Raw genomic sequence first — 26,726 nt, forward strand, 5'->3', positions numbered from 1 at the left:
ATTGTCGCGGACAATAACCTTTCCCTCTCCCCGCTTCTGTTTATCTCATCTCCTCGTGTTTTGTAAAATAATACAGGTATATGTGCGGAACAAATTGTGTGAAAAAAAATTATCTGTGAAATTTCTCTCCCGACTAATTTGTAGTTACAAAAGTCTTACTTGTCGTAACGATGTAATAATGAAAAGATGTCGAAAGTTAGAAAGTCCCGTCGTGTTTCGGAGAAGCTCGAAAAGTCATCGAGGTAATTAGGAAAATATGTCTCGTCAAGAAGTAGCACGGTCGAGTTTGTGCGCAATTGGTCACGATTAATTTCACGCACGGCACGAGCCAATGGCGATCTTTCGACAACGCCTGCCGATTGGTCACGGCTTTTCGAAATCGCCAATCGCCGTCAAACGAGACGTTTGTTCCGAACACAAACACCGGACTTCTGGATTTTTTACGGAGCTGCTCCATTCTCCAGCTGGACACGCACAGCGTGGAACGCGCACGGAGAAAACGTAGTCGATCAAGTTTTTTTTTTTTTTTATGGAATTATGAATTTTCAGTTGCGCAAGAGATACATGCATGTCGGATTTGTCAAGTGTTTGTAAACAACTTAATCATGTTCTCCAAGTACCTGTGGCTGTCGCTGCTGTTTGGAATTATTTCTTTTCTGTATTCGCGCGATTTTCTAACAACAATCGTAAAGTATATATATACGGATGAAACGTTGACAGATAGATTTGATACGAGATATTTTGGATTGAATAAAGATTCCAATGCGGACAAAATATATACCGTAAGTGAATTAAAACAATATAGAAATATGAAGGACGGTTTGTACCTTGCGATTTTAGGCCGAGTTTTTGACGTGACAAAAGGCGAAAAACATTACGGGCCTGAAGGAAGCTACCACGCATTTACTGGTAATTATAAAACTCATCTTAGAGACAGTTAAAATATATTGTTCGTTATATATGAACTTTAATTTGTGTCTTAGGTCGTGACGCTTCCTTAGCGTTTATCACCGGAGAGTTTGATGACAAAGGTTTGACAGATGACATATCGAGTTTGTCCGCAAGACAAGTTAAGTCACTGGACGATTGGCTGCAGTTTTATAACAAAAATTATATTTACAAAGGTATAATAATGCTGCTGTGAGATATAATAGCAGTTGATCTACCACATGATAAAATTGTTCTGAGAATCAAGAGAATTTTTTTCCTGTTATTTTATCAACTACTAAAGCAAGTTATATAAAAAACAAAAGATATAATCTATTTTATATACTAGAAGATTTGTATTTATATGCTATGCTCCGAGATATAAACAATGCACGTGAGATAGATCAACTCTGAGTAATATTTCCTAAAGTTATTTGATATTTTCCAGGAAAATTATATGGTAGATACTATGACAGAGATGGCAGTCCAACCTCAGAAATCGAGAAAATTCAAGAAAAGTTGCAACTTGCAATAAAAGAGAAATCATTGGAAGAAGAACAGAAAAGAATGTTCCCACCCTGTAACGTAGAATGGAAACCAGGCAGTGGTACAGTATTCTGGTGTACCAAAAGAAGGTAAAGAATGTTTTCAATCAGCTTGATAGTAATTTCAATATCAAAAAATTTCTAAACACCAGCACATCTTTAAAAAAAAAAAAATAAATTACAATTGTAATACTTTAATTTTACGTAACAGCGGTGGCCTTGAAAGAGATTGGATAGGAACGCCGAGGATGCTGTTCGAGACTACGAGCGCACAAGGTGCATCTAGATGTGCTTGCGTTAAATTAGATAGTAAAGAATATGAAGAGAACAAAGCTCGATTGAGACAGTATGATGGCTGTGCAAAATCTGCCACAAGATGTGTTGTACAAATGACTAATAATCCATGACAAGGAAAAGTATTCAATACTTATCCATGATACGAAAAATTATTTAGTACTATTTTTCTAAATGTGAATCTTACTATCGCATTAACAGATGCATATGTAAAAATATCAAGGATATTGATTTTATATAGGTTTTCAAATGTTGCTGCAATTTTATATTCATTATATTAAATATAGTGAAAGTACAAATTATGAAAGTACAAATACGAATTGTTTATATAAAATTAATTACATATACACATACATTATAAAATAAATAATACAAATTTCCAAGCTTTACATCGTTGTGTCTTAATGATTTATATTCGAGAACTAACAGCACGTATTGTGTGGGTATCTAGAAATCCAAAGTGTTCCTACAACTTCAGTTCATTAATCTGTTTTTGTTTTGCTCTTAGGACTTTTTTTTTTAACTTTAGCATATCTCTTTTTTAACATATGTGTATAAAATTATTATTTAATATATTACAAAAATACGTTTTCCTTTAATAATATAAATGCTGAATTCTTTTTTTTTTTAAACCAACTTACACATGCATTACATGATACAAACATTTCATTTAGCAGCTATGAAGTATATCATTGGTTTTCAAAATACAAATGCAACATAGTGAAACTCATCATTTGAGTTCACTGTCAATTTTCATTGGTGAATTTTCTCTAATGGTACTTAATTTATCTACTAGAGTCTGCATGTTACCGCACCTCTTATACTTAATCTTGGATCCAAAGACCTTGCGTACTCTAGCATGTCTCTTTTTTAGTTTAGAAGCTGTGACTTCTCTTGGGAACATTAACATTCTCTTAAATCTCTTGGTACTCATATTGATCAGATTATCATCATCTATATTATCACTCTCTTCATATATTGTTTCAAGAGCATTTGCTTTTCTTTTTATATTTTTATCCAAGTAATAATCCTTAATGATCTCTTCATCAGTCTTAGAGGACATTCTCTGTTTTGGTTTGAGACTACATCTTACAGATTAAAATGTACAAGATATAATTCTCTGAGAACATAAGAAAAAATAACACGACAATAAACATAATTTTTTCACAAATTTTGTCAGTTACCTTCGATTGCGAATTGTGATAGAAAGTTCTCTAGGTTTTCTTTTCCTAAGGAGTCTTTTAGAATCTGTAGGTAGAGAGTTAGTCTCTATGGTGAGAGTTTCTAAATTAGCTGTCATTGCAGGTATAGCAACATTGTCTGAACAATCCATGGAGATTCTAAAAAAAAAAATAGACTTTCTTGAAATTGTCTTTACAAAGACTTTTCAGTAAAAAAAATGTTTTAGGTATCAAGTTTTTCGCGATAAAAAAAATCTTAAAAGTTATCAAGATTATCTCTCTCAAATGTGCTCATAAAATAAACTAGCCTCAAATTTTTGTGCTGAGCAGAAAATTACTAAAACAAAAACACAGAATGTTAAGAAGTTAAAGATCTTACGTGAGAAAAAAAAAAACTTTTTATATTATCTTAAAAATCTCTCCATACACTTACGTATTTTCTGTTTGTTCCTCATCCATCTGAAGTTACAACAATGTTATGCAATTTCTTCGAAAGAGAGAAACAACAAAGCGTTTTTTTTTAAGAAGAAACGTTCCCTTGCGAATAATAATACAAACAGCTTTTCTCACTTCTTATCGGAACAATGTAGCAACTTCCGTAAACATATACATTTTAAAACAAAACCCACATAACCGAAGAGATATGGAGATAGAAAAACACTAATGTAATTCAAATGTGAAATGAGAAAGAGTATAAAACGTGTAGAGAAACATTATCTGTGCATGTACGAGAAATATACAAAATGCTTTTTTTAAATATACTGCAATATATACACGTATGTGTGTGAGGAAGGAAAATATCAATATTCTAATGTTCCATCGTGAACAGGTGGCGCCGTTTTCTTTTTCATTTCTATCTTTCTTTCTGTTCTCAATGGTCTCTGCAGATAGAACGCGACTTGCGAGACAAGAAACAACGCGATCGCCAATCAGCATTTTACTCTTGTAGTAAAGCAGTGTATTGATTGGCTCTATCGCTTCTCTACTCGCGCGTGCGTATGTGAATGGCATATGTTTCAAGAGACGGTCACACAAAATCGGAGCGGAATCGCTCGTTTATTTGTGATTGGTTGATCTCCTGTCATACTTTTTTTTTCAGTTTTTTGACACCTCATGCGATTGCACCTTAAGTTGATATGATAAATGTCAAATCACAAATTATGTATACTTACGTACGATACGCTAACATTTTACGTGATATGACACGTGACAGATTTCCTAAATAATAAGCATAATTTTGTTAAGATTTAAGTTGTATACACCAAAGTTTTACTCAAACAAGTTACAGAAGCGGTTTGACAGTATGGAGGTATGTGTTTACATATATATCTTTAATGTTTACACGTTTTATATACAACAACGTGACAATATGTAAATAGATGAACATCTGCAATTGCAATTCAATGTATTTATTTTATTATTGGGAAAAGAGCAAGTTTTGCAAGATCAAACACTTGTCAAATGACAAAATTATTTAAAAAAAAACAAAATAACATGAAAAAGTTAATAAAAGTTTATTATCTTAAATAATCTCTTTTCAGGCTGATGTTCGTGAAGATGAAGAGCAAACTGCCAAATTTCAAGAAATTATTGATTTGCTTATCGCAGCAGGTTACTTCAGGGCACGAATAAAAGGCCTGTCAAATTTTGATAAGGTTTGCTGAATATGAATCTCAATTTTTAACTTTGACCTCACATGTAATTTATGTATATTTATATATATTTAATATATTATTTATATATTTTTAATATTTATATATATATTTAATATTAATATTTTTAAGTAAAGGTCATTGGTGGCATGACATGGTGTATAGAATCATGCAACTTTGATGTAGATGTGGATTTGCTTTTCCAAGAGAATCTCACAATAGGTCAAAAGATGTATGTCTCATATATCACATCACGTGCAATATATGATGATCAAATGTTTGTTCATGTGACAAAGACTATTATGTTTTGTAAACTGTTGTAGTTATCTGACAGAAAAAATTGTGGCCATGCTTCCAAAAATGAACTGTCCCTACCGCATAGAACCACATCAAATACAAGGTTTAGACTGCATTCATATATTCCCAGTTATACAATGGTTAGTTAAACGTTCTATGGAGATGCGGCAGGAAATGGCAGGATTTGTAAGATCATTTGCGCTAAATCAATTTCACAAGAAACATTTCTTCACTGAAGATGATGAAGTCAAAGAAACTGGCAATAAGAACGTCATTCGAAATTTATGTTTGATCAAGGTGCAATGTATTTGTATACAAATACACGAAAGTAACGCGTAATGAAATTTGTGTGGAAAGACTTCAGATTTTTCTTATTATAGAAAGCCTACGAGCCACGGCGTTTGTTCAAACAAAAAGAAGGTTTAGTAAAAGATGAATCAAGCAGATTTATCGGCACAGTATTGGAGTATGAAGCACCTTTTGATACTGTTAAAGATACATCTGCGACATTGACAGAATCCAAAGATACTGCATCAAAACATGAGTCAAATAATGAAACTAATGAAAAGGTATTGTAAACTATAAAAAAAATAATAATAACTTTATCAGCTTTTGTACACCAATACAAAAATTTACACAAGTTAATATTTTCATAGGATAATACCGAACAAATTACCGCCGCTCTATCTGTCATAGAAGATAATTCAGTGAGTTTTCAATTTTCGAAAAAGTTTACTATTATTCTTGTTTCCTTTTATTTACCTAATAATTTTTTCTCTATTTTAGGGGCGTTTAAGCATAAATACAGTTGGAAGTATTGTTGGTATACAAGCGCAAGAAATTGCCAAAGTAGCGGAAAAATACGCAGCCATGTCCGCTTCTGCGGAAGAGGTATATCATTTTCGCAACAAACACAACAGTTTTAATTTCTTCCTGAGCGATTAATTTTACATAATTAACTTATGTGAGATGACAAATAAGACAACCTTACACTTTCGTTCTTATGTAGAACAGTGGCACAACAGACTCATCGCGCACTTTGATTGCGTTACAAAAACAAAGAACAACGTTACAGTCTAGGATCCGCAAGTTAACAAAGGAAAGAGACAGTTTGTCAGATAAGCTCACAGAGATATCGGACAAGATAAAAGAACATCGCACAAGAAGAGAATCTATCGAGCGCTCGTTCAAAAAGATTCAGGAAATCGGAATCAACGATAACGACAGGTACAATCTCAATTTACTGAAGATGTGAGATGATCTTCTTCGTATCACTCATATATGTGTAAAAAATAAGATATTCCATTCAAAAATTTACAGCATTTTCAAACGATTGGAAGAACTTCTCTCAGTACACGATGGGCTGAAAGAGCAAGAACATAATTTTCGTGAGCACTGCAAATCGGATTTAAATCTTCTGCGAGATATGTTACAAGAGATCGAAGACGGTGCTCCGGTAGAAGAGGAGGATCGCGTAAAGGAATATGAGGAGCAAAAAGAAGCTGTAACACGAGTGCGATTACAATTGGCTAAAAAGAACAGAACTATCGCCACGTTAACTAGACAGTTGGACGATGTCCCAGGACGGTCCGAACTGACACAATATCAACGACGCTTTATGGAACTCTATAATCAAGGTTGAGCGATAAACTTTTACTTGTGCAACAAACTTATTTCCGCAAAATCGTTGTCTTATTTTCAAAATAAAATTTTCAATACACAACATATATTATTACAGTTTCGGCCAAGCACAAAGAAACTAAGCAATATTATACGTTATATAATACTCTTGATGATACAAAGCTGTATCTGAGTAAAGAATTATCGTTGTTAAATTCTATTCAGGATAATTATAACGAGTAAGTATTACAAATGTTAACTTTACATATATATATAGTATATGCATATTAACATACAGTTATACATTTTAATATATTTTGTGCTAGTGCTATGGCATCGACAAGTGGCAAGGAGCAATTCCTAAAACAATTTGAAACAATTGTGGCAGGAGTGAAACGTAACAAGGCAATGGTACGTAATATGCGAAATACAAACTAATATGTTCTCGCGCGCGTTATTCAACTTCAATGTTAACAAATTTAATATTGAAAGATTGATCAGATTTAACGAGTCGATTAATTTTCAATTCAAGGTGGAAAAACGATGCGCAGATGAGAAGAATCGTCGGGACGCTCTTAGCCGTCAACTCGTCACTCTTGTCGAACAACAACGTAAATATGTTGCGGCGGTCAGACAGCTCACCATTGAATGTCGGAGAAATGAAGCTTTACTGGCTCAACTTCGCGGTTCATAATTTTTCACTCAGTTCTATCACGGCGCTTTGCAGGTGGAAATTAAAAACATATACTATATAAATACAACGGTCGAAATATAAAATTAAATATCGTTCGACAGATTTTTTTATTTCAAAGACCTGTTAATATTTATAGGTAAATCTTTTTTTGCTAAGTGAAGTCTTTGACTGCTAGTCCTCAGGTTCTTGTTTAAAAAAAAAGTAACAGAGTTTTTCTGTTACGTCAACAGATAATTTAGATGATAAAATTTGTTTAATTTGCCACAAGAAAAGGCGGAACTAATTAATTATTTAATTTTGTCAAAAGAAAATTTATATGAGAATTATAATCAACTCAGTTGTAATTTGTAGTTTGTGATATATGCCACTTGGGCGACGAAGACGCTGGTAATTCTCCATTACACGGGGAAACATTTGTGAAGATGTGAAAAATGAGAATGTGAAAATTCTCCATTGAAATTTTCAATTGGATTTTGACTCCGACCCAGCAAATCATTTTTATCTAAAAAACAAGATGGAATCAAACTTGTGAAATAATATTATTTATCCGAGTCAGGATACTTGAAAAATTAATACGAGTACATGCACTCAAAGTGCAGCTGTAAGAGCAAAAAGAACAAACTGTTGTGCGATCCTTTTCTCTCTGAATTCACTCCCCCAATACGTATAAACCGTTCGTGCCGTTCAACCTGTCATATCGGAATGTCAATTCTGTACATATGATACGTGTACGTAATGTGGAACAAGAAACGAACACAAAATAAGATGGCATTACACTCATTTATCTTTTACACAACTATACTAAACACAAAATCTCGGTATTTTTAAAGTTATATCAGTAAAACCATACATGAATTGAGTAATGGCACCCATGAAGGATAAGTGGATTAGACGTTTTATAATTACTGAAACCACACGACACAAGAAAGGCTTTACAATTTACAAAGTTACATCAGTGGTACGTTATCACCAGCTTCGAGAAATTGTATATAAATTTTTTTTAATCTCGCAGAAGCGTTCAGTTCTTTTTTTATTTGATTCTATTACAGGTGTTTCTGAAGTTTTCTCATCAGCAGGTGTCAAAAGTGTCTGTGTGGAAGCGTTACAATGACTTCAAGAGGCTTCATTCAGAACTAAGCAGTTTGCACAAACGTTTAAGAATCAAAGAGAGTTTCCCGATTTTTCCCAAGTCAAAATATTTCGGCAGATTTGAGGCCGAAGTTATAGAGGAACGGAAAAAATATGCTCTCAAGTTTTTGGAATTTGTTGGGCGTTATTCATACTTATATTCAAGTGATATTTTTATAAGATTCTTTGAAACTAGTCATGCGGATAATTATATCAGTGATTGCGCGCAATCTTTAAGTTCCGACACGTCGGAAGACGATCGTATCATTGTTTTGAATGATTCTTTAATTGCGAATGATGTCGCGGCACAAAGTACTTCTCACACATCGTGTTTGTCCAAAACACATCACAATGCTTCAGGTTCTAGTTTATCAAATATCTGCGGAAAAACTGCCTCAGTATCTTCTCAGAAAAAAAATGAATCTCACAGTAATGCTACTAGTATACAGAATGTAAGCGTTAAAATAAGGGAAGATCAAAGCTGCAAAAGTTTTGATCACAAAAGTGACACGGCATTGCTGAGCAACGTGTCCGGATTTGACAACCTAAACAATAACATTAGCAATCACTTAACGGTAAATTCGATAATACCAAATGAAAAGTTGAATCTCCCACAAACACAGCCTAAAGTTACACAGTATCTTGTGATAGCAGCTGCTCATATAAGCGCAGCCTTTCAACACGAATCTCTAATGGAGTACAGGGAAGCGTTCACACAGTACAAACTGGGAATATTGTGTCTTATGAATGGCGTGCAGTCCGATACGGATAGCACAAGAGTACCGACTATAAAAGATAAGATATCGAAGTATATAACACGCACCGAACAATTATACAACAAGCATTTAGATAATAATATCTCAATAATAAGCAAACCGGTATCAGAGCTTCAGTATTACAAAGTACTCAAAATAATCAAGTCAGTGATGCTTGTGACAGATATGCGTACAAATTGTAACAGGATAATAAAGGTATTAGCAAATGGTAGAATTGTTTTAGTAGAAATAAAATTTATACAAAAAACATTTTTTTCAAAAAACTGTTAAATACAATATAATAGAGATAAGATGAGAAATTTGTAACATAACGATTCTGATGATTCTAGACCGTAGAAAAATCTCTATATGGCGGTAACACAAATGCTTATATATTATGTGAACAGATACCACATATGGTTCATTTATATGCATATATTGAAACAGAGACAACTGTTTTTTTGATCCTTCAATACGCAAGGTAATGTGATTTACATTTACACACATGTACGTATACATGTTATATGTTATATATGTGTACATGTATTTCTTGTGTTTAGTTGCGGAAGATTATGGGATTTCATACATCTACATTACAAAGTATATGACAATTTGCATATTAATGCAATTTCGGATCGCGTGTGTGTAAATGAACGTGTCAACGGAGAACTCGACAGTAACGATAATATCGACGATGTAAGTAAGATCGACAAAGTTGTAGAAGATAACAACCAGAGAGATCAACATTCAACGGATAGCGAGATCCATGCGGAAGTTCCTACTACACAACTGTTGGAAAAGTCGCAAAAGTTGTTGCAATCTGTTAATGCAACATTAAAAAAAAGCAATTTCATCGCAAATCGATTGAACGAATTCAAAGAGTTGGACAATTCTGTTCACGTGAACGACAGAATTGAAAATACATCCGATAAAACGTGTTCTTCGGATGTTAACATATCGTGCGGTATTAACGAAACACAATATTCGTCTAAAGAGACTGTTGTTGCGGATGAAGAACAAGAGCTTTGGCAAATACCTGAGGCTGTGGTTCGTTCATGGGCAGCTGAAATTCTCTTAGCTCTAGAGGCGCTTCATCAACAGGATGTCCTAATCCGCGACTTCAGACCCGATAATATTCTTCTCGACGATACGGGTCATGTACGGCTCACTTATATCGTGCCACAACACAACGTGGAACTGTCGAAATTAACATATCCATACTCGTCACCCGAGCTGATGATGTTCCCGACCATTCCCGTCACATCTGCTACGGATATCTGGAGTTTTGGAGTAATTCTGTACGAACTACTTGCCGGCATTGTATGTATATAAAAATACTTTCTTCCACTTTTGCTCTTGATAAGTGCAATGTAACAATTTTTAATAAAACACTAAAAATTTGTTTCACAGACATTTGACACAAAACATCCGGGAGCATTCCATTCACATTCCACCATCAGCATTCCCAGGAAGCTAACGGAAAATGCAAAATCTTTGTTATACGGTGTACGTTTACATATTTTGTATAAAATAAAACAGTTTTCATTAACGTTCATTAATTAAGTAACTATATTGTTGCAGATACTGAAATATCATCCAAATGAGCGTTTGACAATAGATGAGATAAAGCGTCATCAGTTTTTTACAGAAGTCGATTGGTCCAGCAAGATCGGCTCTCAAACATAATACTTATTAGATGTAATAAATATCACATAATTGTTACATTAACAGAGTTGCAGAGGCATTTTTTTTTTTTTTTTATTACCATGTAATAAGAATATAAGTTTAAGTTCTACAAAAAACAATGAGATAAAAGACATATCTTGGACGAAATGCGCTATCGTATATTGTATTATAAAAATAGAATGTTTCCTTCAGTGCAATATATTTAGATCTCATTTCTTTTCGGTTCTACTTATTGTTGACATGCCATCAATAAATCTAGTTGTAAATAAAACGTTGGCATTGTTAAACATACCGTCTTTTAACGAGACAACAATGAATTGTGAATGTTTGAAATGTCTCTTCAACATTATACCTATATTTTCTGTGTGCGAAAGATCTAAAGCAGCGTCTACTTCGTCCAAAATATAAAGCGGCGCTGGTTTGTACAATAACATAGCTAAAACTAACGACAAGGCAACCAAGGATTTCTGACCTCCGGATAATTCTCCCAACGATTCTTTCCACAAACCCGAAAATCCGACCTTCACTTCTAAACCAGTTGTGATCGTTTCGTTTTCCGGCGGTTGTAACTTGGCCTCGGCTCCTGGCAGTAAGGTACTAAATATCGAACCAAAGTCTTTGTTGACCTAACAAATTAAAAAATTTATATATTTACAAATTTGTTAGATTACGTGTATGTGTATATAAAAAAAAATTAACATTATAAATTGTGTGAGAATATAATCTGTTGCGTATCAATAGCGTTTAAACACACTGGTGAAAATATCATAATTATTTCTCTAATACCTGTTCCCAAGCTTTGATCAAAGTTTCCTTCTTCTGTTTATCCAAGTGTTTAATTGTTTCGAGAATTTTGTTTTTATCATTTTCGACTATTCTTTTCTTTTTTAACGTATCGTTATATTGTTCTTCCTCCTTGTCAAGAAGATTGATCGATCGCGTATTGATATTACGACGTGACTTTTCGCGTACTCCTTCCATATATTGTATTTTTTGTAACAATTCTTCTGGTTTGTTAATTTCGAAATCATATATACCACCTAAAACATATGCCGTACGTATATGTAACACATTTCTTTGTGTTAACATAAAGACATATAGTATATGTAAGTAAAAATTTACTACAATACTAGTAACTGTTTAAATACCTTTCTTTCCGAAATAAGCTTTTTCCTGTTCAATCCAATCGTACTTATTCGCGAGCTCTGTAACTTTACGTCTGCAACTCTCTGCGCTTTTTTTGATGTCGTTAATTTCGTGATTCAACTTTTTAATGTCGAGTTGCAGTTCCTTGTTTTGTTTAATAATATCCTCTTTTCTTGCTATCAAATTTTTCATATCTTTATTTTGCTGATTTATTATGTTCTTTTGTTCCTTGATGCTGTCCTGCAGCTCTTGAACTTCGATTTTCACCTGTCCCAATTCTTCTCCAAGAGTTTTTCCTTTGTTTTCAAACGTGTTAATTTCCTCTGTCGCTTGACGCAATTGCTCGTTACCGCTTTCAATGGTCTTTCGCAATTCCACTATCTCCAACTCGAGTGTTTCCGATTCTTGTTCCCTTTTCTGCCATTCTTTGCGACTTTGTTCCGCTTTCTTTTTTAAAACATTTAAATAGTTCTCGGCGTTCTTCAATTGTTTTTCACGAACGTTTTCTGCATCGTTTAACTTGGCTTCTATGACTTTTGCACGTTTCGCACTATCGTGCTCCAACTTCTTTGCTGCAGTCATCCTTTGTGTGAGTTCTTCAATAGACGCAGATAGAGAATCCATCTAAAAGTAAGTAGATATATAGAATAAAAATAGAGATATACTCATAAAAAAGACTAGATCTACATTTGAGATGTGCAAGTTCATAAAGTGCGCAATATACCTCTTCCTTGATCTTGTGATGACTGGTTTGTTCCAACCTCTGCCGGATTGTACCAATTTCATATGTTAACAGATCATGTTTTTGTTTTAACGACGCATACTTTTCCGCAATTTGTGCAATATTGGTTAACTTAGTTTCTACGTCTTTTAGGAGACGTTCTTTTTCATTCAGTTTGTTCTGAACTTCTTTGAATTCCTCTAGTTTCAATAGAATCGATCCAGTTTTCGACGGCGCACCACCGGACAATGTACCAGCTGGATCAAAGAGATCGCCTTCCAAAGTAACGCATTTCTTCATAATTTTCTCATGAAATGCTATTTTCTTGGCGGTTTCCATATCTTTGCATACGAATATCTGGCCGAACACCCAAGTCATTGCTGGAGTAACTTCCTTCGGGAAATCTATGAGAGACAGAGCAGGCTGAACATTCTCTTTTCCAACCAGTTTTTCTGCCAGAGCGACTGTCTGTTGATCCATGAATCTACCAGACACTCTATTAAGCGGAATAATTGTAACTCGTTGTTGCAACTGTCCATGTTGAAGAAGTTTTTTACTTGTGGTTTCGGTGTCCACTACTACATTATAAAGCTATAAAAAAAACATATAAGTTATATTAAATTATTAATCAATTATTATAGAGCTAAAAAAAACATTGTATAAACCTTAAAAAAAATAAAGTTTTACTTTGTGTAAAAATTACGCAAAAAAAAAAAATTCATTACTTTTCCTCCTGCAGCAATTTCCAAGGCGTACGCGGCTCTCTTATCCTTTACATTCATCAATTTGCAAATAATGCCTTTAACAGATTTCGCATTAAAATTAGATTCCGGATTACGATATTCGAATCTCGTTTGAGGATATCTTGATTCAAACTGATCCACTTTCTCACGCAGTTGTCTTATTTCCGCAATCAAGTTACTTCTTTGCGTGTTTAAGTCTTGCGAAAGCCCGTCCTTATAATTCAATTTTTGTAAATTATTTTCCAAATTTTTCAATTCCTTCTCTTTCGTTTCCAAACCCACATTACATTTCTGATATTCGCTCGCTGTATTTTGCATTTCTTTTTGTTTCTTACTTAATTGTTGTCTGTTGTGATTTAATGTCATTTCGCATTGTTTAAGTTCAGTTTGTGCCTGTGTGACACTTTGTTTTGCATGTATTAGTTGTTGCTCCAACGTCGCGTTTTCACCATCTTCACTTTCCAGCAGTCCCGCGCTGATTTTCTGGTATTTTTCTTGTGCCTCTAGTACTGCTTCGCTATCTTTCTGATCCATCTCTTTTAACTTTTGAAAAAGTCCCCCGACTTTTTCCAATTCTTTTTCCTTCAATACGAGCGCGTTTTTATCGTCAGCTATGTTGGTTTTTATTTGTTCAATTGTTTTCTTTGTGCTTTTAATGTTCTCTTTATTACTGTTCACTTCAGCCGCCAATTTAAACTGTTTTTTCTCCCATTCTTGCAGTTTTTGCTCTAAAGATTCTAATATGCCACCTTTTTCCTTAAGGAAAGAAAAAGTCTTTAAATATTCTTTTCTCGAGACAAAGATATCGTAATATTTAATTACCAAGCTGAAGAAAAAGATTGCATTCCTATTGCTAGATATTCTACATAGGCAAACTTTAAAGCTATTCATAGAGCTTATAAAGAAAGAAGCAAAAAGAGAGAAATAGAAATATTTAATCATACTGCTTCTTTTTTCTTCAATAATGCGTCGTATTTCTGATCTATATCCTTAATTTCTTCTTCGCCAGCAGCTATGTTTCTTAAGTTTGCATCTATTTTGTTTTGTACTATCGTGACGTCCTCTTCGGTTTTCTGACTATTTTCCAAAGCTGTGACATATTTCCATGCAAGATGAATTCTTTTGCAATGTTCCAGCTCTCTTTCTAAACGTTGAAATTCTACATATTGCGTTCTTTCTTCTTTCAATTTGTCCAACCTTGGACCAATCTCTTCTTTTAAAATCTAAAACACAGAGTATATATATAAATTTAAAAAACACCTACATATATATATATAAGTCAATATCAAATCACTTACATCATTAATCTCCCTTAATTTGCTATCCTTTTTTTCTATAGTTGTCAGTGCAGATTGTTTCTTTTTTTCATACATTTTTGTTCCTGCTGCTTCTTCAAGCATAGACAAAATTTCTGGAGGCTTCATATTCAATACTTTTGTTATTCTACCTTGCATGATTAAAAAGTGTGGATTATTTACATTCAATTGCACTGAACAAAACAAGTCTTGTACACGTTTGTTTGGTACATTTCTCCCGTTAATCATGTATTTATTAGAACCACCAATTATAACTTGTCTTGTTATTATAATTTCATCATACTCTTCATAACCCATAGGGGATGAATTCTTATCAGAATTGTCAAATAATATTGTGACACTAGCTTTCTTTATACCTGCCTGACCTGACTTGTATACTAAATCTTGTAAAGAGGTAGCACGTACCTAAAATTTCAAAAATTATATCTATAAGTCTCAGATTACTTGAAATAATTTGCAATAAAATATACTACTCAATTACATATTTTATAGGTTTTATAACTACATTGTGTTGTACCATCTCCAATCAATATATATGCACACAAAATTGTTGAAATGCAAGAGAAAAATATCTAACAACAAATAATGATATATAAAAACAAGATTATGCCTTAGATTGAGTTAACAAATAATTAGGTAGACTAAGAATAAAGAATGTATATGTGTATACACAACTTGCCTGTCCAAGATTTGTAATGCCCAAAACAAAACATATTGCGTCCAAGATATTTGATTTTCCACTACCGTTGAATCCAGTAATCGCGTTAAATTCTTTGTCGAAACCGTTTACCTCGATTCTTTTGCCATAGGACTTGAATCCCTCCAGTATCATCGACTTTATATACATGATAAGTGACAAATGTTTGTATTGTTTTCGCGCCTAAAAGATTCGTCCTCTCACGCGCATCGTGCACACACTACAAAATTTAAATTCTGCAAACTGACGACTTGCAGAAAGCCAACTTGAGCTAACCGTTGTGAGTTTACCAACTTTGGTAACATCAATTGAGCTTCGGTGATTGGTCGGTTAAGGCTATTGCGCATAACAAGATTTTAGTTGAAACCAATGACAGGTCAGAATTCTCGCTACTGAAAGATAATTGTCAGTCTGTGATTGGTTTGTTTACGATCTTATGTCACAATTAAAGTTTTGTTACGTGCAAAGGTCTTTTTAAACGACCATTGCAATTGGTCCAAGTTCTAGTGACTTTATTTCGTACCAAGCATTGTGAACGCAAGATTCTGTTGTTGTCATCAATCCTATTGAGGAACGATAAATGCAGAGTTCTGGATATAAAATCAAGAATTGATCTGTTATTTAGAAATTATTATACTATTTAGTTAGTAATTATTGCCTTAGGAAAAAAGAAAGAAATTAATATTTTTATAATAAGTAAATTTTTATAATGACAGAAAAAGTGCGGAGATATGAAAAAATTGATTTTTTGGGAGAAGGACAGGTTAGAATATGTCTCAGTTTCTTTTAAAATTTTGTGTAGCACGTTATTAATATTTATTTTGTAATATTTCAAATAATTATATATAATTATTGTACATAATTACATAATTGTTAATAATATATAAGAAATTTTATTTTAAAAATTATGTAAAAAATTAACAAGTATAAAAAATATGTAATCACACTGTAATATATACACTTATTCAAACAATATACTATATAATATATTTTGTTTTTAGTTTGCCACTGTTTACAAAGCCAAGGATATAGAAACAAATACAATTGTAGCAGTGAAAAAGGTTGGTTTCCACTATATATATATATATATATGTGTGTACATTTTAATCTTTTTTTATCATTAGAGATATATTTATTTTGTATATTTGTAGATTAAAGTAGGAAGTCGTGCAGAAGCCAGAGATGGCATTAATAGAACTGCTTTACGAGAAATCAAACTATTACAAGAGTTGAAACATGACAACATCATTGGTTTGTTAGGTTTGTATTTAATGTAAAAGAAAAATGAGTTAATTAAAAGCTTATTTAAATTATTACAGTATGCAATCTACATAGAAAAATATTGATATTTATATCTCAATTACAGATGTTTTTGGTCATAAATCAAATGTGTCTTTGGTGTTTGACTTTATGGACACAGACTTGGAAGTGATAATAAAGGACATCAATATAGTTTTAACCACAGCTAATATTAAGGCTTACATGATCCAAACTTTGCAGGGTCTTGATTATCTTCACTGTAATTGGATTCTTCACAGAGATCTGAAACCCAATAATTTACTGGTAAATTCAAAAGGTGTTCTAAAAATAGGAGACTTTGGATTAGCAAAATTTCACGGATCGCCCAGCCGGATAAATACTCATCAAGTAGTCACAAGGTGGTACAGAGCACCTGAGTTACTTTACGGTGCTAGACAGTATGGAAACGCGATCGATATGTGGGCAGTAGGCTGTATACTGGCTGAGCTTTTGCTGCGAGCACCATTTTTACCCGGTGAATCTGACTTGGATCAGCTCACCAAGATATTTCAAGTATGATCGAGTTTATTGTAAAGGCGCGTGTGTATCGCGCATAATGCACATTAATATGGTCATTTTTATCGTTTTCATATTCTCAGTATTGAATATTTTCTTTTTATTTAGACTCTTGGTACTCCAACAGAAGAAACTTGGCCGGGAATGAACGAATTATCAGATTTCATTCAATTCAAACCCTTTCCCGCCATGCCATTGAAGCACATATTTACCGCGGCCGGCGATGATCTTCTGGATTTGATCGGCTGTTTATTGAACGTGAATCCTCAGGAAAGATGCTCGTGCGATGAAGCATTGCAGATGCCGTTTTTCAGCAATAGGCCTGCGCCCACGCCCGGACCTAATCTACCACTTCCTATGAATGTCAAACGTGTACCTGAAGAAAGACCTAGTCTAAAAAGGAAATTGCTGGAATCCATGGAAGGTGCTTCTCTGGCCAAAAAGTTGCAATTTTAACGGTTACTTCTGTTAGGACAAGTGAATGAAATCTGAAATTTGCTAGATATATATCAGCGACAAAATTGTGGCATATTGAAGTAATACAAAACTTTTTTATTGTGATACTGTATGCTCAGACAATATATCGTTTGATTGCAATTAAAATTTCAGTTAGTTACTAAAAAGTTACTAAAGTCAACATCTTCTTAATTTTCTTTATATAATCTGGTTTACACATTGCCATGTGAAACCACACTCAATGTGAAACCTTCTGAAAAATGTTTGAGTTTGAAGTGCAAAAGAAGTGATCGCGAAACAGTATTAATATTATCGATCAGATTGTCTTTCCAGACAAGATTCTTTACGATAATGGCACGATGTTTGCATAGCTAAATGCAAATTCGCTGATGTGCATACGACGTTATCGATGGACTAGTGACTTTTGAGATACAGAACTAAAAACAGAATGTACGATATTAACAAAAGAATTTCTAAAATTTGCTTAATTTTTCGAATGAGCGGCAATTTTTTTACATCGAAATTAATTTGCATCAAATTTTCTTAAACTCTTGTGATTTTATCCGGTGCAAAATTTGTGTGAATTAATAATGCTCAAGGAATTGAAAATTGTTCTAATTTACGATTCGTGCATTCCTGTCCTCCGAGTTCCATTATGTACTTTATGGTTATACATAAGTGTACGTATTGTAAGTGAACAAGTGTAAGTCATTTATATTTCAACGAAAGTAAAGAGAATTTTAGTACAAGATTATTCTCGTTAATTTATTACGTTAATGTACATGTCAACAACATATATATGAGTTGTGGCCGCGTTTTAGATTCGGCAGAATTGGAAGAAATCGAGAACCTTCGTCAAATTCCATTCACTATATACACCATAAACACAGAAATACCTTAAATTTGCCGATGAAGGCCTTGCGAAGAGTGGACGAAATTATTTTTTCACATACCCTCCCCTCCTACGAATTAACTTGAATCCGTTTGTTCACGGTCGCGACTCAATCTGAGAATTGATTTTGCATCTGGATTTGAAACAATCGAAATGTTGTTTCTAAATCTCGCAACTGAAACAAGTTCTCAGGTCGAGTCGCGAATACCTTTTTTTGTTTAAAAGTGTGACAAGCGCGTCGAGAGATACTTGCAATTAATTCATGATGCGTTCTGTGTGCACCTCGTTCTTCGTCGCACGCGAGCGCACAAGATCCTGTGTATAAAATAAAATAAACCTCACGATTAACGTGATGCGAGGTACATTTTACAGAGATTATAGCCATCAAATTGATATTTATAAATATATATATGTATATATATATGTACAAATATACATCATTCGTAAGATTACTTCAGTATGTGACAAAGCACGTTTTTTATTTACACGTTTCTTTCATGCATGTCAGCTATGTTACAATTGTTACAGGTATTTATATATATACCTTCGTCTTAAAACCAACGGTCTCGTAAACGGTCGTGAAAATAACGGATAAACAAGCGCGCGAGGAGAAAAACCTTTTTTTTCTTTTTTTTTCTTTAGAAAAACGGATATTTATTAATAAATTGTAATTAGGAATAATCTCACCGTGAATGAAAGCACCGCGCGAAGTGTGCTGTAAATTATGATAAATTCGCGTTAGAACGTATCGTACTGTGGTCCCTTTCATTCGAATTGAACTATATAAGTAATACCCCTATACAATGTATAATATATTTTGTTCGTATAACACACAGTTAACTGTTTCTAATTATGTTAATTACGTATGCATATTAACATTGCACAACATTGTCGAAATTGTCGCGGAAAATCAATGGAAAAGCACATGTGACATTCGTTATGTTCAAATGAAAAACTAAAATCTCGGCAACCAATGTGGTTTTCAAGTGAGAAATAAAAAGCATCGTGTTCGCTTATGTGTTACAGGATGACGACGTGTAACGTTTTAAGGCAGCATGTTGAAATCTACACAGAGAAATGATGCGAAATATGAACATACGGATTTTTTTTTTGCTATTTACCTATATACGTTATTTGCGCTCGCTGTGAGAAAGTTGTTGCTTTGTGAAAACAAACGTGATCGCAGGGAGAAAATTCGGCCAGTGTGTTAAAATCAACACTTGAATACATTAACAGAATCACCGTGTGAATAAAATTAACAGAATTATTTTGTGTGTCTGATAATGCGTTTTCTCAAAAACAACTAAGAGTTTTTTTTACAAGAGAGATTAAGTGTGCCACTACTCGGTATCACGATTACTTTTCTATTTTGCTGTCTACGTATATTATATAACATACATATTTATATAATTTTGCGATTTTGCGATAGTAGACTTCATTAGCGCGTACATNTTTTTTTTTTTTTTTTTTTTTTTTTTTTTTTTTTGGATAAGGAACATCTTAAATTTTAATATTGATTTGCGTAGAAAAACCGCGCGCTCACTGCATGTGGCTCTATCACGAAAACAAATTAGTCAATACTTGCAAATAATTTAAAAAGAAACAAAGCTTGTGTTGCTCTATAACAATGTAACAAATTAAATGACTGAAAAGAGAATAAATTGTTTATTCCAAGGAAAACATATGTAAACTATGACGAAAATACAAATGCTCGTTGCAATCGCGCATCATGCACGTTTGCATTATATTAAATTGTATTATTGTCGCACTAGAGCACGCTGTAAAAGAAATAAAAATCGTATCGTCCCGAGGAAATGTTCACACGAAAAATTGTGCTTTCTTTTCCAATTAAGTGTTTTTATACACAATCAAATAAGCAGAGCACATGCAGCAGACCGATGTACATACTTTGCTTCCAAATTTGATTTGATCTTGACTTGTAACATACATATAACAATTTATATGTGCAACTAACAATATATTTTTATGACTATACGTTATAACTCTTATTCGCCTTAGATTATTAAGAAACCACATCAATATTACTTCCCCCGAGATTTTCAAACAACATCTGTATGTCTCCCCATCTTTCCACACGCGATAAAAAAAAAAAAAAAAAAAAAATCGAAAAAGATAATTAACTCAGTTAGAATTTCTTTAAATGAGAAAAGTCAATGTGTATATATATATATATATANNNTTCNGAGNNTGTGTGTAACATATATATTATATTAACATATACATATTTTTATAGTTTTGAATTTCGATATTTAATTTTGCAAGTAAGAATGTGTTGCTCGTTGACAAACTTGTACGTTACGCTGTAACTTCGTGTGTGCGACACATAAACTGATAATTAAAAAAACTTACAGCAGTAATGCGAAGTATTTATCAAAATAAATGTGCATATAAAACCAGCTTTTGTAAACTCTGTGCATTTGCCTGTGTGACTGTATAAAGGTTTTTTCGTACACGAAGAAAAAACATTGTTGTTCCGAATGAAATTCAAATTCACGACATACAACGTAGTCTTTATATACATATACATGTATATATCGATAAAATTATACAATTCCATAGCGTTTTTACTTTGTAAAATGTTATGTGTCAAATTATTATATATTTTTCAGTTTATTTACACGTCTATTGACAAATATTTTATCTTCATCATGCAAAAGTCATTCAATACTGCTTATTTACTCCTATAACTTCTGTATTTCAAAACTTTTCAAAAAGAGGCTCAAAACAAACGTGGTAACAAGTAATATGCAATGGGATATGTCGTATAAAAACTCACATTAACATTCAAATTGAGGATACGGAGATTGTACTAATCCACCCAATTTACTTTCGTGAAGACAATATGAGAATTTCTATAAAACACTACCATAAATGAAAGAACCTCGAAAGCGATATCTGAAAAATTCTTAATTTCTTTTTCTGACAAGCACGTGATGCAAAAAAAAAAAAAAACTATTGTATACAAACTGAAGATCGAATGACTGGCATCTACTTTAAGATGATTTGCTATTATTCGCGTAAACAAAAAAAAACCAAAGTGTACATCAAACAAACGTAAACCAATGAAATATCAATGAGAATTCGAGACACTCTGCATAGTTTGAAGTTTAGGCACGATGTTTGAAAGCAACCGAAATTCTATATTCTTTGTTCGTAAATGATAAATTTGATTGTGTGAAACATACTTTCTCCCCGTACAAACTACGTCTCCCTAAAAACTTCATTGTAATATTAAAAGTAGAAATACATACTCCATTGTTACTACTGTTTTTTTTTCTTTAATATATTATATGTATTCAGTAATCAGTCCACAAGGCAAACTTTTATCTGCGCGATAGTGTAATACAATATAACTACTATGTTCGTATTTCTTTTTTTTTTTTTTTTTCTTTAAATCGATCTATCTATATATTACTTTCTTTTAAAAAATGTATACTTAACATTTAATATATAATATATAATATATCTCTTTAAAATATTTACAATCAATACTATGATACAATATTTTTAATCGTTTGTTTTCACGTTTTTATAAAGGCAATATTATCAATATATAACTATTATCGTAACATAGTATATCGTGTAAACGTGTTATTTTGTTGTTTATACAATAAATCGCGTTTTCATAGTATACAGTTGATTACTAAGTAATATATAGTACAAGATAGGATATTACAAGATTTTTTTTTGACACCTCTATATATATATATAATATATATATGTATGTATATGCCATATTTCTATTATATACATAGGGGAGTGCACGACGATGTTATTTCTTTCGCTGTTATTGCATTAAATTTTATGCTATTCTTCCAATAAAACACAAATAAAAATCACAACGGTACAAATAATACTTACTTGTTATGTGTGTATGAGATCTACTTTTTCCCCCGAGTGTTTCCCAAATTGAAAAAAAAAAAAGAAATCTTTTAATTAAAGAACAAAAATACTTTTAAAATTTTCTGTGTTATTTTATAAATTAATATAACATGCATATATATATAAGAGGCAAGTAAACAAAATAAAAATCTATTCATCAGTTCAATTACAAAAAGAAGTTCCGATAATATTCATATATACGTATTAATTTCAGTAAAAGAAAATAATTTCGCATTTGTTCTTCTTTCGCAATACACTTGTCCGCATGACTGTGTAATCATGTCTGAGAATTGTTTTTCTATGTATCAAACGAAAAATACCGAAGATTGTCCGCGACATACATGTCGGTATTTTCAGGATTGTTCTCACATATATACGAGGACTGTTATAAACATACATATATCTACATTTCAGTAGCATAAGCTATTTTCTCATACAGTATATTCAATTATCTCATAAAGCGTACTATTATTTACATACATAATTGCGTGATCAGAAGTTCAAATCAAATATGAATACCTCCACGTGTACTTATTTCACAAAAACTGTGCAAAAGATATAAATTACAAAAAAATTATTGAACACGTAAATACACAACGTTTGAGACACAAACAATTAATAATAATAACAAATTCATAAATGCTTAAACAGAGAGAGATGTATAGATGTAAATAGCATATGCTACCTTTCTATCGTGGTGTGTGTAACTCAATGTATCCCACTGGAATTCATTGCGTTAAATGTATGTATTAACGAAGATATTTGCACTTCGATTTTTTCGATAATCGTTATCGTTGTTCACACAGACATCCGCTTAGATATAGATCGCAATAGGAGTTCTTTAATGTTGTTCGAATTTTTTCCTTAATGTAAATGTTTAAATTAAATGTAACATAATCACAGACATATCAACTCTTTACGAGATCCTTTCTCTCTCTCTCTCTTTCTTGCTTTCTCTCAAAAAAAAAAGAAAAAAAAAAGAAAAAAAACAATACTGCAAAATACTATATCACTTGTGCCTCTCAATTACGAAACAAATATCAAGAGAATCACGATTTCAATGGGATACACCGAAATCAATAAATTTGCCGCGTTAAATTTTGACCTTTAACATTCATAAATAAGTAAATTAAGAAAACGAAAACAACATTCGCTTGAATCACCTGCGTTTTTTTGGACTCATCTGCCGAGAGTCGATCAACGAGATGTTTAACGCACTATTATAAATTAATCGTGTCCAGCGTGTGCGAATTTCTAGATGCACTGTTGTCCTTCGGTGACGTAGTGGCAACGTTAACCTGCTTCGTGACGTTATTTGTAAACGGCATAGAAAACTTAAAATCAGCACCATTTGGCAATTTGCGCATAATTTTCCCGGACGTGATGAGTCTGCCAAAGCCCTCTTGGTGAGCGAAAGCGTAGCCCGAGCGTAGAGATCGTCGCGTACGCCTCGTAGACGGTGTACGCAGTATGTCCTGGCTTTGACGGGAACGTAGTTGCGCCAGTCTCTGCTTCAATCTGACTCGGTCAGACAATGTCGGTCTGACATCCATGAAGAAGAATCGCCACGACAGTACCGGTATCACGAGAATTATACACGATATTACCGTGGTAAACCAAAACGTCGCCTCCGACATGGCCTGGGAAACAAACAAATTCAAACATGTCAAATTGTTTCGAAGAGATACTTGTGAATACGCGATTATACGCACCATCGTCAGACTGCCGACGTAACTACCGCCTATGACAAAGTTGTAGAAATAATCTAAAATAAAATACCAGATGAGCGAGCCCCACACCATAATATGATTGAAAACTGTCCAGTACGATGTGTCGAGGGCTATTTGAACGGTCACGACTATAACTAATATAGTGGCTACTACACTGCCCAGCAGCATGTGATCGGAAAGTACGTAACCTTTTGGTGACACCCCGTCCTTATATGTCCCTGTTAAAGCACACAAGTATAATCGGTATTGTAATAATCGGTACGTAATAATCTTACGTTGTTCCGATCTACAAACGTTAGAATCTTGTTTTCTAACAATTAAACATAGAATATTTACCGTAAGGTACTAAAAATAATACACAGCTAGCGTAAAACCCATGTAGAGCGCTCCAACAAAATTCCTTTTTATTGAAGAGCAAATTCTGGAGTCCCGGAGCGTACAACTTCGGATACATTAGACTATTCTTGTCATTAACATCCTGATCAAAAATTCCAACCGCTAAAACCGGCAACGACGTATAAAACAGATTGTAGACGGAAATGTACATAGGATCAAACACAGTCTGCAAGAAAATATAGATATAAGATGTACACGCAGTTCTGATTGCTTGTTCTACACTTACGACGTATCTTTTTTTGCAGTATTATCAGAAAAATGATTAAAATCATATTTAAAATCTCTCGACTTCGAAGCAAACTTGTTCTACAAAGAGATATTTTAATTTTCTCGACTTCGGAACAAGCTTACTCTACGAAGGAGTGTTCTAAATCATATTCGCCTTTAGAGCATCATTTAATTTTGCGTAATTTATTGCATTTATTGTGAGTTTTGTAGTAATTATTATACGTAAGAGCGCGCAAACACTTCAAAAGATCTTACCTGTGCACTGAATCCGCAAAAGAAGGCAAACCAGATGTGGCAGAGAGTAAATGCGAAGTTTTTATAAAAAAAATACCTAAGAAATTTGCTCATTCTGTAGTACGACCATCTGCCGTGAACCAGAAGTAATCTTTCCAAGAACCTAAACTGTCCTATCGAATAGTCGGAGGCCAATACAGCCTGTAATCCTTCTTGCCCACTGATGCCAACGCCAATGTGAGCCGTTTTTATCATCGACACGTCATTGGCTCCATCGCCGATTGCCAGAGTTACAGCAGACTTGTTTTTCTTGATCAATTCGACGACCATCGCTTTCTGCAGTGGCGTCACTCGACAACATATTACAGCTTTACCTGTAAGAAAAAAAAAAAACAAACAAAATTTGACTTGTCGTTTATTGATTTCTTAATTATGCGAAACCTCTTAATATGCGATGGTTAACTTCGACTCACATTGGCTAGAAACTTCGAGAAACAGCTGTTCCAGCTGCGGATGTAACGCGTGAACCAAAGAATGTCCATTGATAACCACCGCGAATCCCGTCGATTGTTCCATGTCGTGTTCATCCTGTTCTTCCCTACTAGGATTGTATTCTGTATCACTGCTGTGCAAGAGAAAACGCAAGTTTCAAACAAAATCGTTAATACACATATTTCCCACTTTCAAAACAAAAAAATACTTCTGGTATTTACTTGAGAAAAAAGTTTCGATTCAAGGATTAATTTACAGTACACAATGTAGAAAGTTATATAAAACAGATGTGTTGAACTAAGAAAATGTAAGAAATCACGATTTTTTACAATAAATTGTTAGCAAAGTGAGACAAAAAAACTTTGGCATTTAATTTTAAAATGTTAAGAGGTAAATGCACGTTAATTGTAAACGGTACACAGTGCGCGTTATATTAAGTATCTACATAGAAAACAGGAACATGACACAAGCAACATACCAGTTGTGTGTTAATGATGTAAGAGAGATACCTATGTAAGAGATTAATTTATTTATAAGCATACAGAAAGAGAAGGAGTGATTATCAAGCATCATGGTAAAAAAACTCTCAGTTATCTATATAACTATATAAATATCATTATCACAGAGAGAATAATAATCTTAGATATGATATGTGCAGTATTCTGAAAGATGTTTCAAGTGATTGGAAAAGTCGCATCTAGTCTACTGTTTCTCTAAAGTAGAGCAGAAATTTGCTGATTACATTATTAATAAGAACGTAGCAAGATAATTTTCAATAACTAATATGGAAAAATAATCACGTGATGTTTCTCAAATACGAGAGAGATATGATTATCGGGTACACATGCAAATTTAAATGTAATTTTGAAGTTGGACCTTGACGACAGATAATTACAAAAGATAGGAAAATACGCAAAAAACTTAAATGCACATAACGATAAAGCGTCGTACTAGCAAAGGTAAGAATTTGTCATCGCAAATTTTCGTTTCACGTTATCCGAATAAATGTGCCTAAGAATGTGTTTTCTCATCTCATACGCTTCGGATGAATCACTCGCATTCTGACTTGCGTTGCGAGAAAATCAAATTAGCTTACAAAGCGTACGAGATCTACAGTTGAGTAGGATAAATTCTTAGGCACAAAAACTATATAAACATAGAAAGCATTACATGAAAAC

The 26,726-nt window shown here is 33.3% G+C and overlaps 7 protein-coding genes across 16 annotated transcripts in view; 4 read left to right on the top strand and 3 right to left on the bottom strand.

Moving 5' to 3' along the window:
* The first annotated feature begins 48 nt into the window (after positions 1 to 48).
* Positions 49 to 2,328, top strand: LOC109859309 (neuferricin). 2 transcript variants are annotated; one of them, XM_020437431.1, is made up of 5 exons: positions 49 to 242; positions 841 to 909; positions 984 to 1,124; positions 1,376 to 1,562; positions 1,684 to 2,328. In XM_020437431.1, exons 1-5 carry the CDS (start codon positions 179 to 181, stop codon positions 1,877 to 1,879), a joined length of 657 nt encoding a protein of 218 aa, XP_020293020.1. In that variant the 5' UTR covers positions 49 to 178; the 3' UTR covers positions 1,880 to 2,328. The 2 variants fall into 2 exon arrangements, with proteins under 2 accessions (XP_020293020.1, XP_020293021.1); XM_020437432.1 differs by lacking the exon at positions 49 to 242 and having other exon boundaries at positions 314 to 909.
* Positions 2,329 to 2,396: 68 nt separating this feature from the next.
* Positions 2,397 to 3,783, bottom strand: LOC109859310. Its single transcript, XM_020437433.1, has 3 exons — positions 3,381 to 3,783; positions 2,951 to 3,106; positions 2,397 to 2,854 (listed from the first exon to the last, which is right to left on the bottom strand). The coding sequence occupies exons 1-3, from the start codon at positions 3,404 to 3,406 to the stop codon at positions 2,497 to 2,499; spliced, it is 540 nt and encodes a 179-aa protein (XP_020293022.1). The 5' UTR covers positions 3,407 to 3,783; the 3' UTR covers positions 2,397 to 2,496.
* Positions 3,784 to 4,027: 244 nt separating this feature from the next.
* Positions 4,028 to 7,305, top strand: LOC109859303 (coiled-coil domain-containing protein 93). 2 transcript variants are annotated; one of them, XM_020437415.1, is made up of 12 exons: positions 4,028 to 4,256; positions 4,489 to 4,602; positions 4,737 to 4,831; positions 4,923 to 5,193; positions 5,277 to 5,465; positions 5,553 to 5,603; positions 5,683 to 5,787; positions 5,906 to 6,123; positions 6,217 to 6,533; positions 6,635 to 6,755; positions 6,843 to 6,927; positions 7,049 to 7,305. In XM_020437415.1, the coding sequence occupies exons 1-12, from the start codon at positions 4,251 to 4,253 to the stop codon at positions 7,208 to 7,210; spliced, it is 1,734 nt and encodes a 577-aa protein (XP_020293004.1). In that variant the 5' UTR covers positions 4,028 to 4,250; the 3' UTR covers positions 7,211 to 7,305. The 2 variants fall into 2 exon arrangements, with proteins under 2 accessions (XP_020293004.1, XP_020293006.1); XM_020437417.1 differs by lacking the exon at positions 4,028 to 4,256 and having other exon boundaries at positions 4,514 to 4,602; positions 4,732 to 4,831.
* A 345-nt stretch (positions 7,306 to 7,650) lies between these two features.
* LOC109859302 (ribosomal protein S6 kinase delta-1) lies at positions 7,651 to 10,799 on the top strand. Its single transcript, XM_020437414.1, has 6 exons — positions 7,651 to 8,168; positions 8,260 to 9,309; positions 9,444 to 9,574; positions 9,654 to 10,413; positions 10,504 to 10,599; positions 10,675 to 10,799. Exons 1-6 carry the CDS (start codon positions 8,073 to 8,075, stop codon positions 10,777 to 10,779), a joined length of 2,238 nt encoding a protein of 745 aa, XP_020293003.1. The 5' UTR covers positions 7,651 to 8,072; the 3' UTR covers positions 10,780 to 10,799.
* A 173-nt stretch (positions 10,800 to 10,972) lies between these two features.
* LOC109859301 (structural maintenance of chromosomes protein 2) lies at positions 10,973 to 15,633 on the bottom strand. 2 transcript variants are annotated; one of them, XM_020437412.1, is made up of 8 exons: positions 15,385 to 15,633; positions 14,688 to 15,110; positions 14,334 to 14,612; positions 13,372 to 14,145; positions 12,650 to 13,237; positions 11,928 to 12,549; positions 11,566 to 11,819; positions 10,973 to 11,405 (listed from the first exon to the last, which is right to left on the bottom strand). In XM_020437412.1, exons 1-8 carry the CDS (start codon positions 15,550 to 15,552, stop codon positions 10,989 to 10,991), a joined length of 3,525 nt encoding a protein of 1,174 aa, XP_020293001.1. In that variant the 5' UTR covers positions 15,553 to 15,633; the 3' UTR covers positions 10,973 to 10,988. The 2 variants fall into 2 exon arrangements, with proteins under 2 accessions (XP_020293001.1, XP_020293002.1); XM_020437413.1 differs by lacking the exon at positions 15,385 to 15,633 and adding an exon at positions 15,187 to 15,266.
* Positions 15,634 to 15,976: 343 nt separating this feature from the next.
* LOC109859311 (cyclin-dependent kinase 7) lies at positions 15,977 to 20,689 on the top strand. The gene is made up of 5 exons (XM_020437435.1): positions 15,977 to 16,165; positions 16,404 to 16,463; positions 16,554 to 16,662; positions 16,769 to 17,214; positions 17,326 to 20,689. Exons 1-5 carry the CDS (start codon positions 16,112 to 16,114, stop codon positions 17,671 to 17,673), a joined length of 1,017 nt encoding a protein of 338 aa, XP_020293024.1. The 5' UTR covers positions 15,977 to 16,111; the 3' UTR covers positions 17,674 to 20,689.
* A 1,939-nt stretch (positions 20,690 to 22,628) lies between these two features.
* LOC109859299 (phospholipid-transporting ATPase ID) overlaps positions 22,629 to 26,726 on the bottom strand; it is a 50,481-nt gene continuing 46,383 nt past the window's right edge. For 5 of the 7 annotated variants that reach the window (XM_020437404.1, XM_020437405.1, XM_020437410.1 and 2 more), the window contains 5 exons: positions 25,530 to 25,681; positions 25,078 to 25,430; positions 24,535 to 24,760; positions 24,181 to 24,416; positions 22,629 to 24,108 (listed from right to left, as the gene is read on the bottom strand). In XM_020437404.1, the coding sequence (XP_020292993.1) occupies positions 23,689 to 24,108; positions 24,181 to 24,416; positions 24,535 to 24,760; positions 25,078 to 25,430; positions 25,530 to 25,681 (1,387 nt within the window). In that variant the 3' untranslated portion in view covers positions 22,629 to 23,688. The remainder of the gene's footprint in view (positions 24,109 to 24,180; positions 24,417 to 24,534; positions 24,761 to 25,077; positions 25,431 to 25,529; positions 25,682 to 26,726) is intronic. The other 2 variants (XM_020437409.1, XM_020437407.1) reach the window with 1 other exon arrangement.

This window comes from Pseudomyrmex gracilis, unplaced genomic scaffold, assembly GCF_002006095.1.
Source record: "Pseudomyrmex gracilis isolate BER0280 unplaced genomic scaffold, ASM200609v1 scaffold_256, whole genome shotgun sequence".
NCBI classification, from domain to species: Eukaryota; Metazoa; Arthropoda; class Insecta; order Hymenoptera; family Formicidae; genus Pseudomyrmex; species Pseudomyrmex gracilis.

What these genes read in the sequence shown, in the direction of transcription:
- LOC109859309 (XM_020437432.1), top strand. Translation starts at nt 606, where the DNA reads ATGTTCTCCAAGTACCTGTGGCTGTCGCTGCTGTTTGGAATTATTTCT. An exon ending in CAAAAATTATATTTACAAAG is followed by an intron (nt 1,125 to 1,375) that starts GTATAATAATGC and finishes GATATTTTCCAG; the next exon opens with GAAAATTATATGGTAGATAC. An exon ending in TTCTGGTGTACCAAAAGAAG is followed by an intron (nt 1,563 to 1,683) that starts GTAAAGAATGTT and finishes TTTACGTAACAG; the next exon opens with CGGTGGCCTTGAAAGAGATT.
- LOC109859302 (XM_020437414.1), top strand. Translation starts at nt 8,073, where the DNA reads ATGGCACCCATGAAGGATAAGTGGATTAGACGTTTTATAATTACTGAA. An exon ending in TTGATCCTTCAATACGCAAG is followed by an intron (nt 9,575 to 9,653) that starts GTAATGTGATTT and finishes TCTTGTGTTTAG; the next exon opens with TTGCGGAAGATTATGGGATT. An exon ending in CAAAATCTTTGTTATACGGT is followed by an intron (nt 10,600 to 10,674) that starts GTACGTTTACAT and finishes ATATTGTTGCAG; the next exon opens with ATACTGAAATATCATCCAAA.
- LOC109859311 (XM_020437435.1), top strand. Translation starts at nt 16,112, where the DNA reads ATGACAGAAAAAGTGCGGAGATATGAAAAAATTGATTTTTTGGGAGAA. An exon ending in ATTTTTTGGGAGAAGGACAG is followed by an intron (nt 16,166 to 16,403) that starts GTTAGAATATGT and finishes TTTTGTTTTTAG; the next exon opens with TTTGCCACTGTTTACAAAGC. An exon ending in AGCTCACCAAGATATTTCAA is followed by an intron (nt 17,215 to 17,325) that starts GTATGATCGAGT and finishes CTTTTTATTTAG; the next exon opens with ACTCTTGGTACTCCAACAGA.
- LOC109859310 (XM_020437433.1), bottom strand. Translation starts at nt 3,406, where the DNA reads ATGGATGAGGAACAAACAGAAAATAC. An exon ending in GAGGAACAAACAGAAAATAC is followed by an intron (nt 3,107 to 3,380) that starts GTAAGTGTATGG and finishes TTTTTTTTTTAG; the next exon opens with AATCTCCATGGATTGTTCAG. An exon ending in ATCACAATTCGCAATCGAAG is followed by an intron (nt 2,855 to 2,950) that starts GTAACTGACAAA and finishes TTAATCTGTAAG; the next exon opens with ATGTAGTCTCAAACCAAAAC.
- LOC109859301 (XM_020437412.1), bottom strand. Translation starts at nt 15,552, where the DNA reads ATGTATATAAAGTCGATGATACTGGAGGGATTCAAGTCCTATGGCAAA. An exon ending in ATCACAAGATCAAGGAAGAG is followed by an intron (nt 12,550 to 12,649) that starts GTATATTGCGCA and finishes ACTTACTTTTAG; the next exon opens with ATGGATTCTCTATCTGCGTC. An exon ending in TGATCAAAGCTTGGGAACAG is followed by an intron (nt 11,406 to 11,565) that starts GTATTAGAGAAA and finishes TTAATTTGTTAG; the next exon opens with GTCAACAAAGACTTTGGTTC.
- LOC109859303 (XM_020437415.1), top strand. An exon ending in CTCACAATAGGTCAAAAGAT is followed by an intron (nt 4,832 to 4,922) that starts GTATGTCTCATA and finishes AAACTGTTGTAG; the next exon opens with TTATCTGACAGAAAAAATTG. An exon ending in ATTCAGGATAATTATAACGA is followed by an intron (nt 6,756 to 6,842) that starts GTAAGTATTACA and finishes ATTTTGTGCTAG; the next exon opens with TGCTATGGCATCGACAAGTG.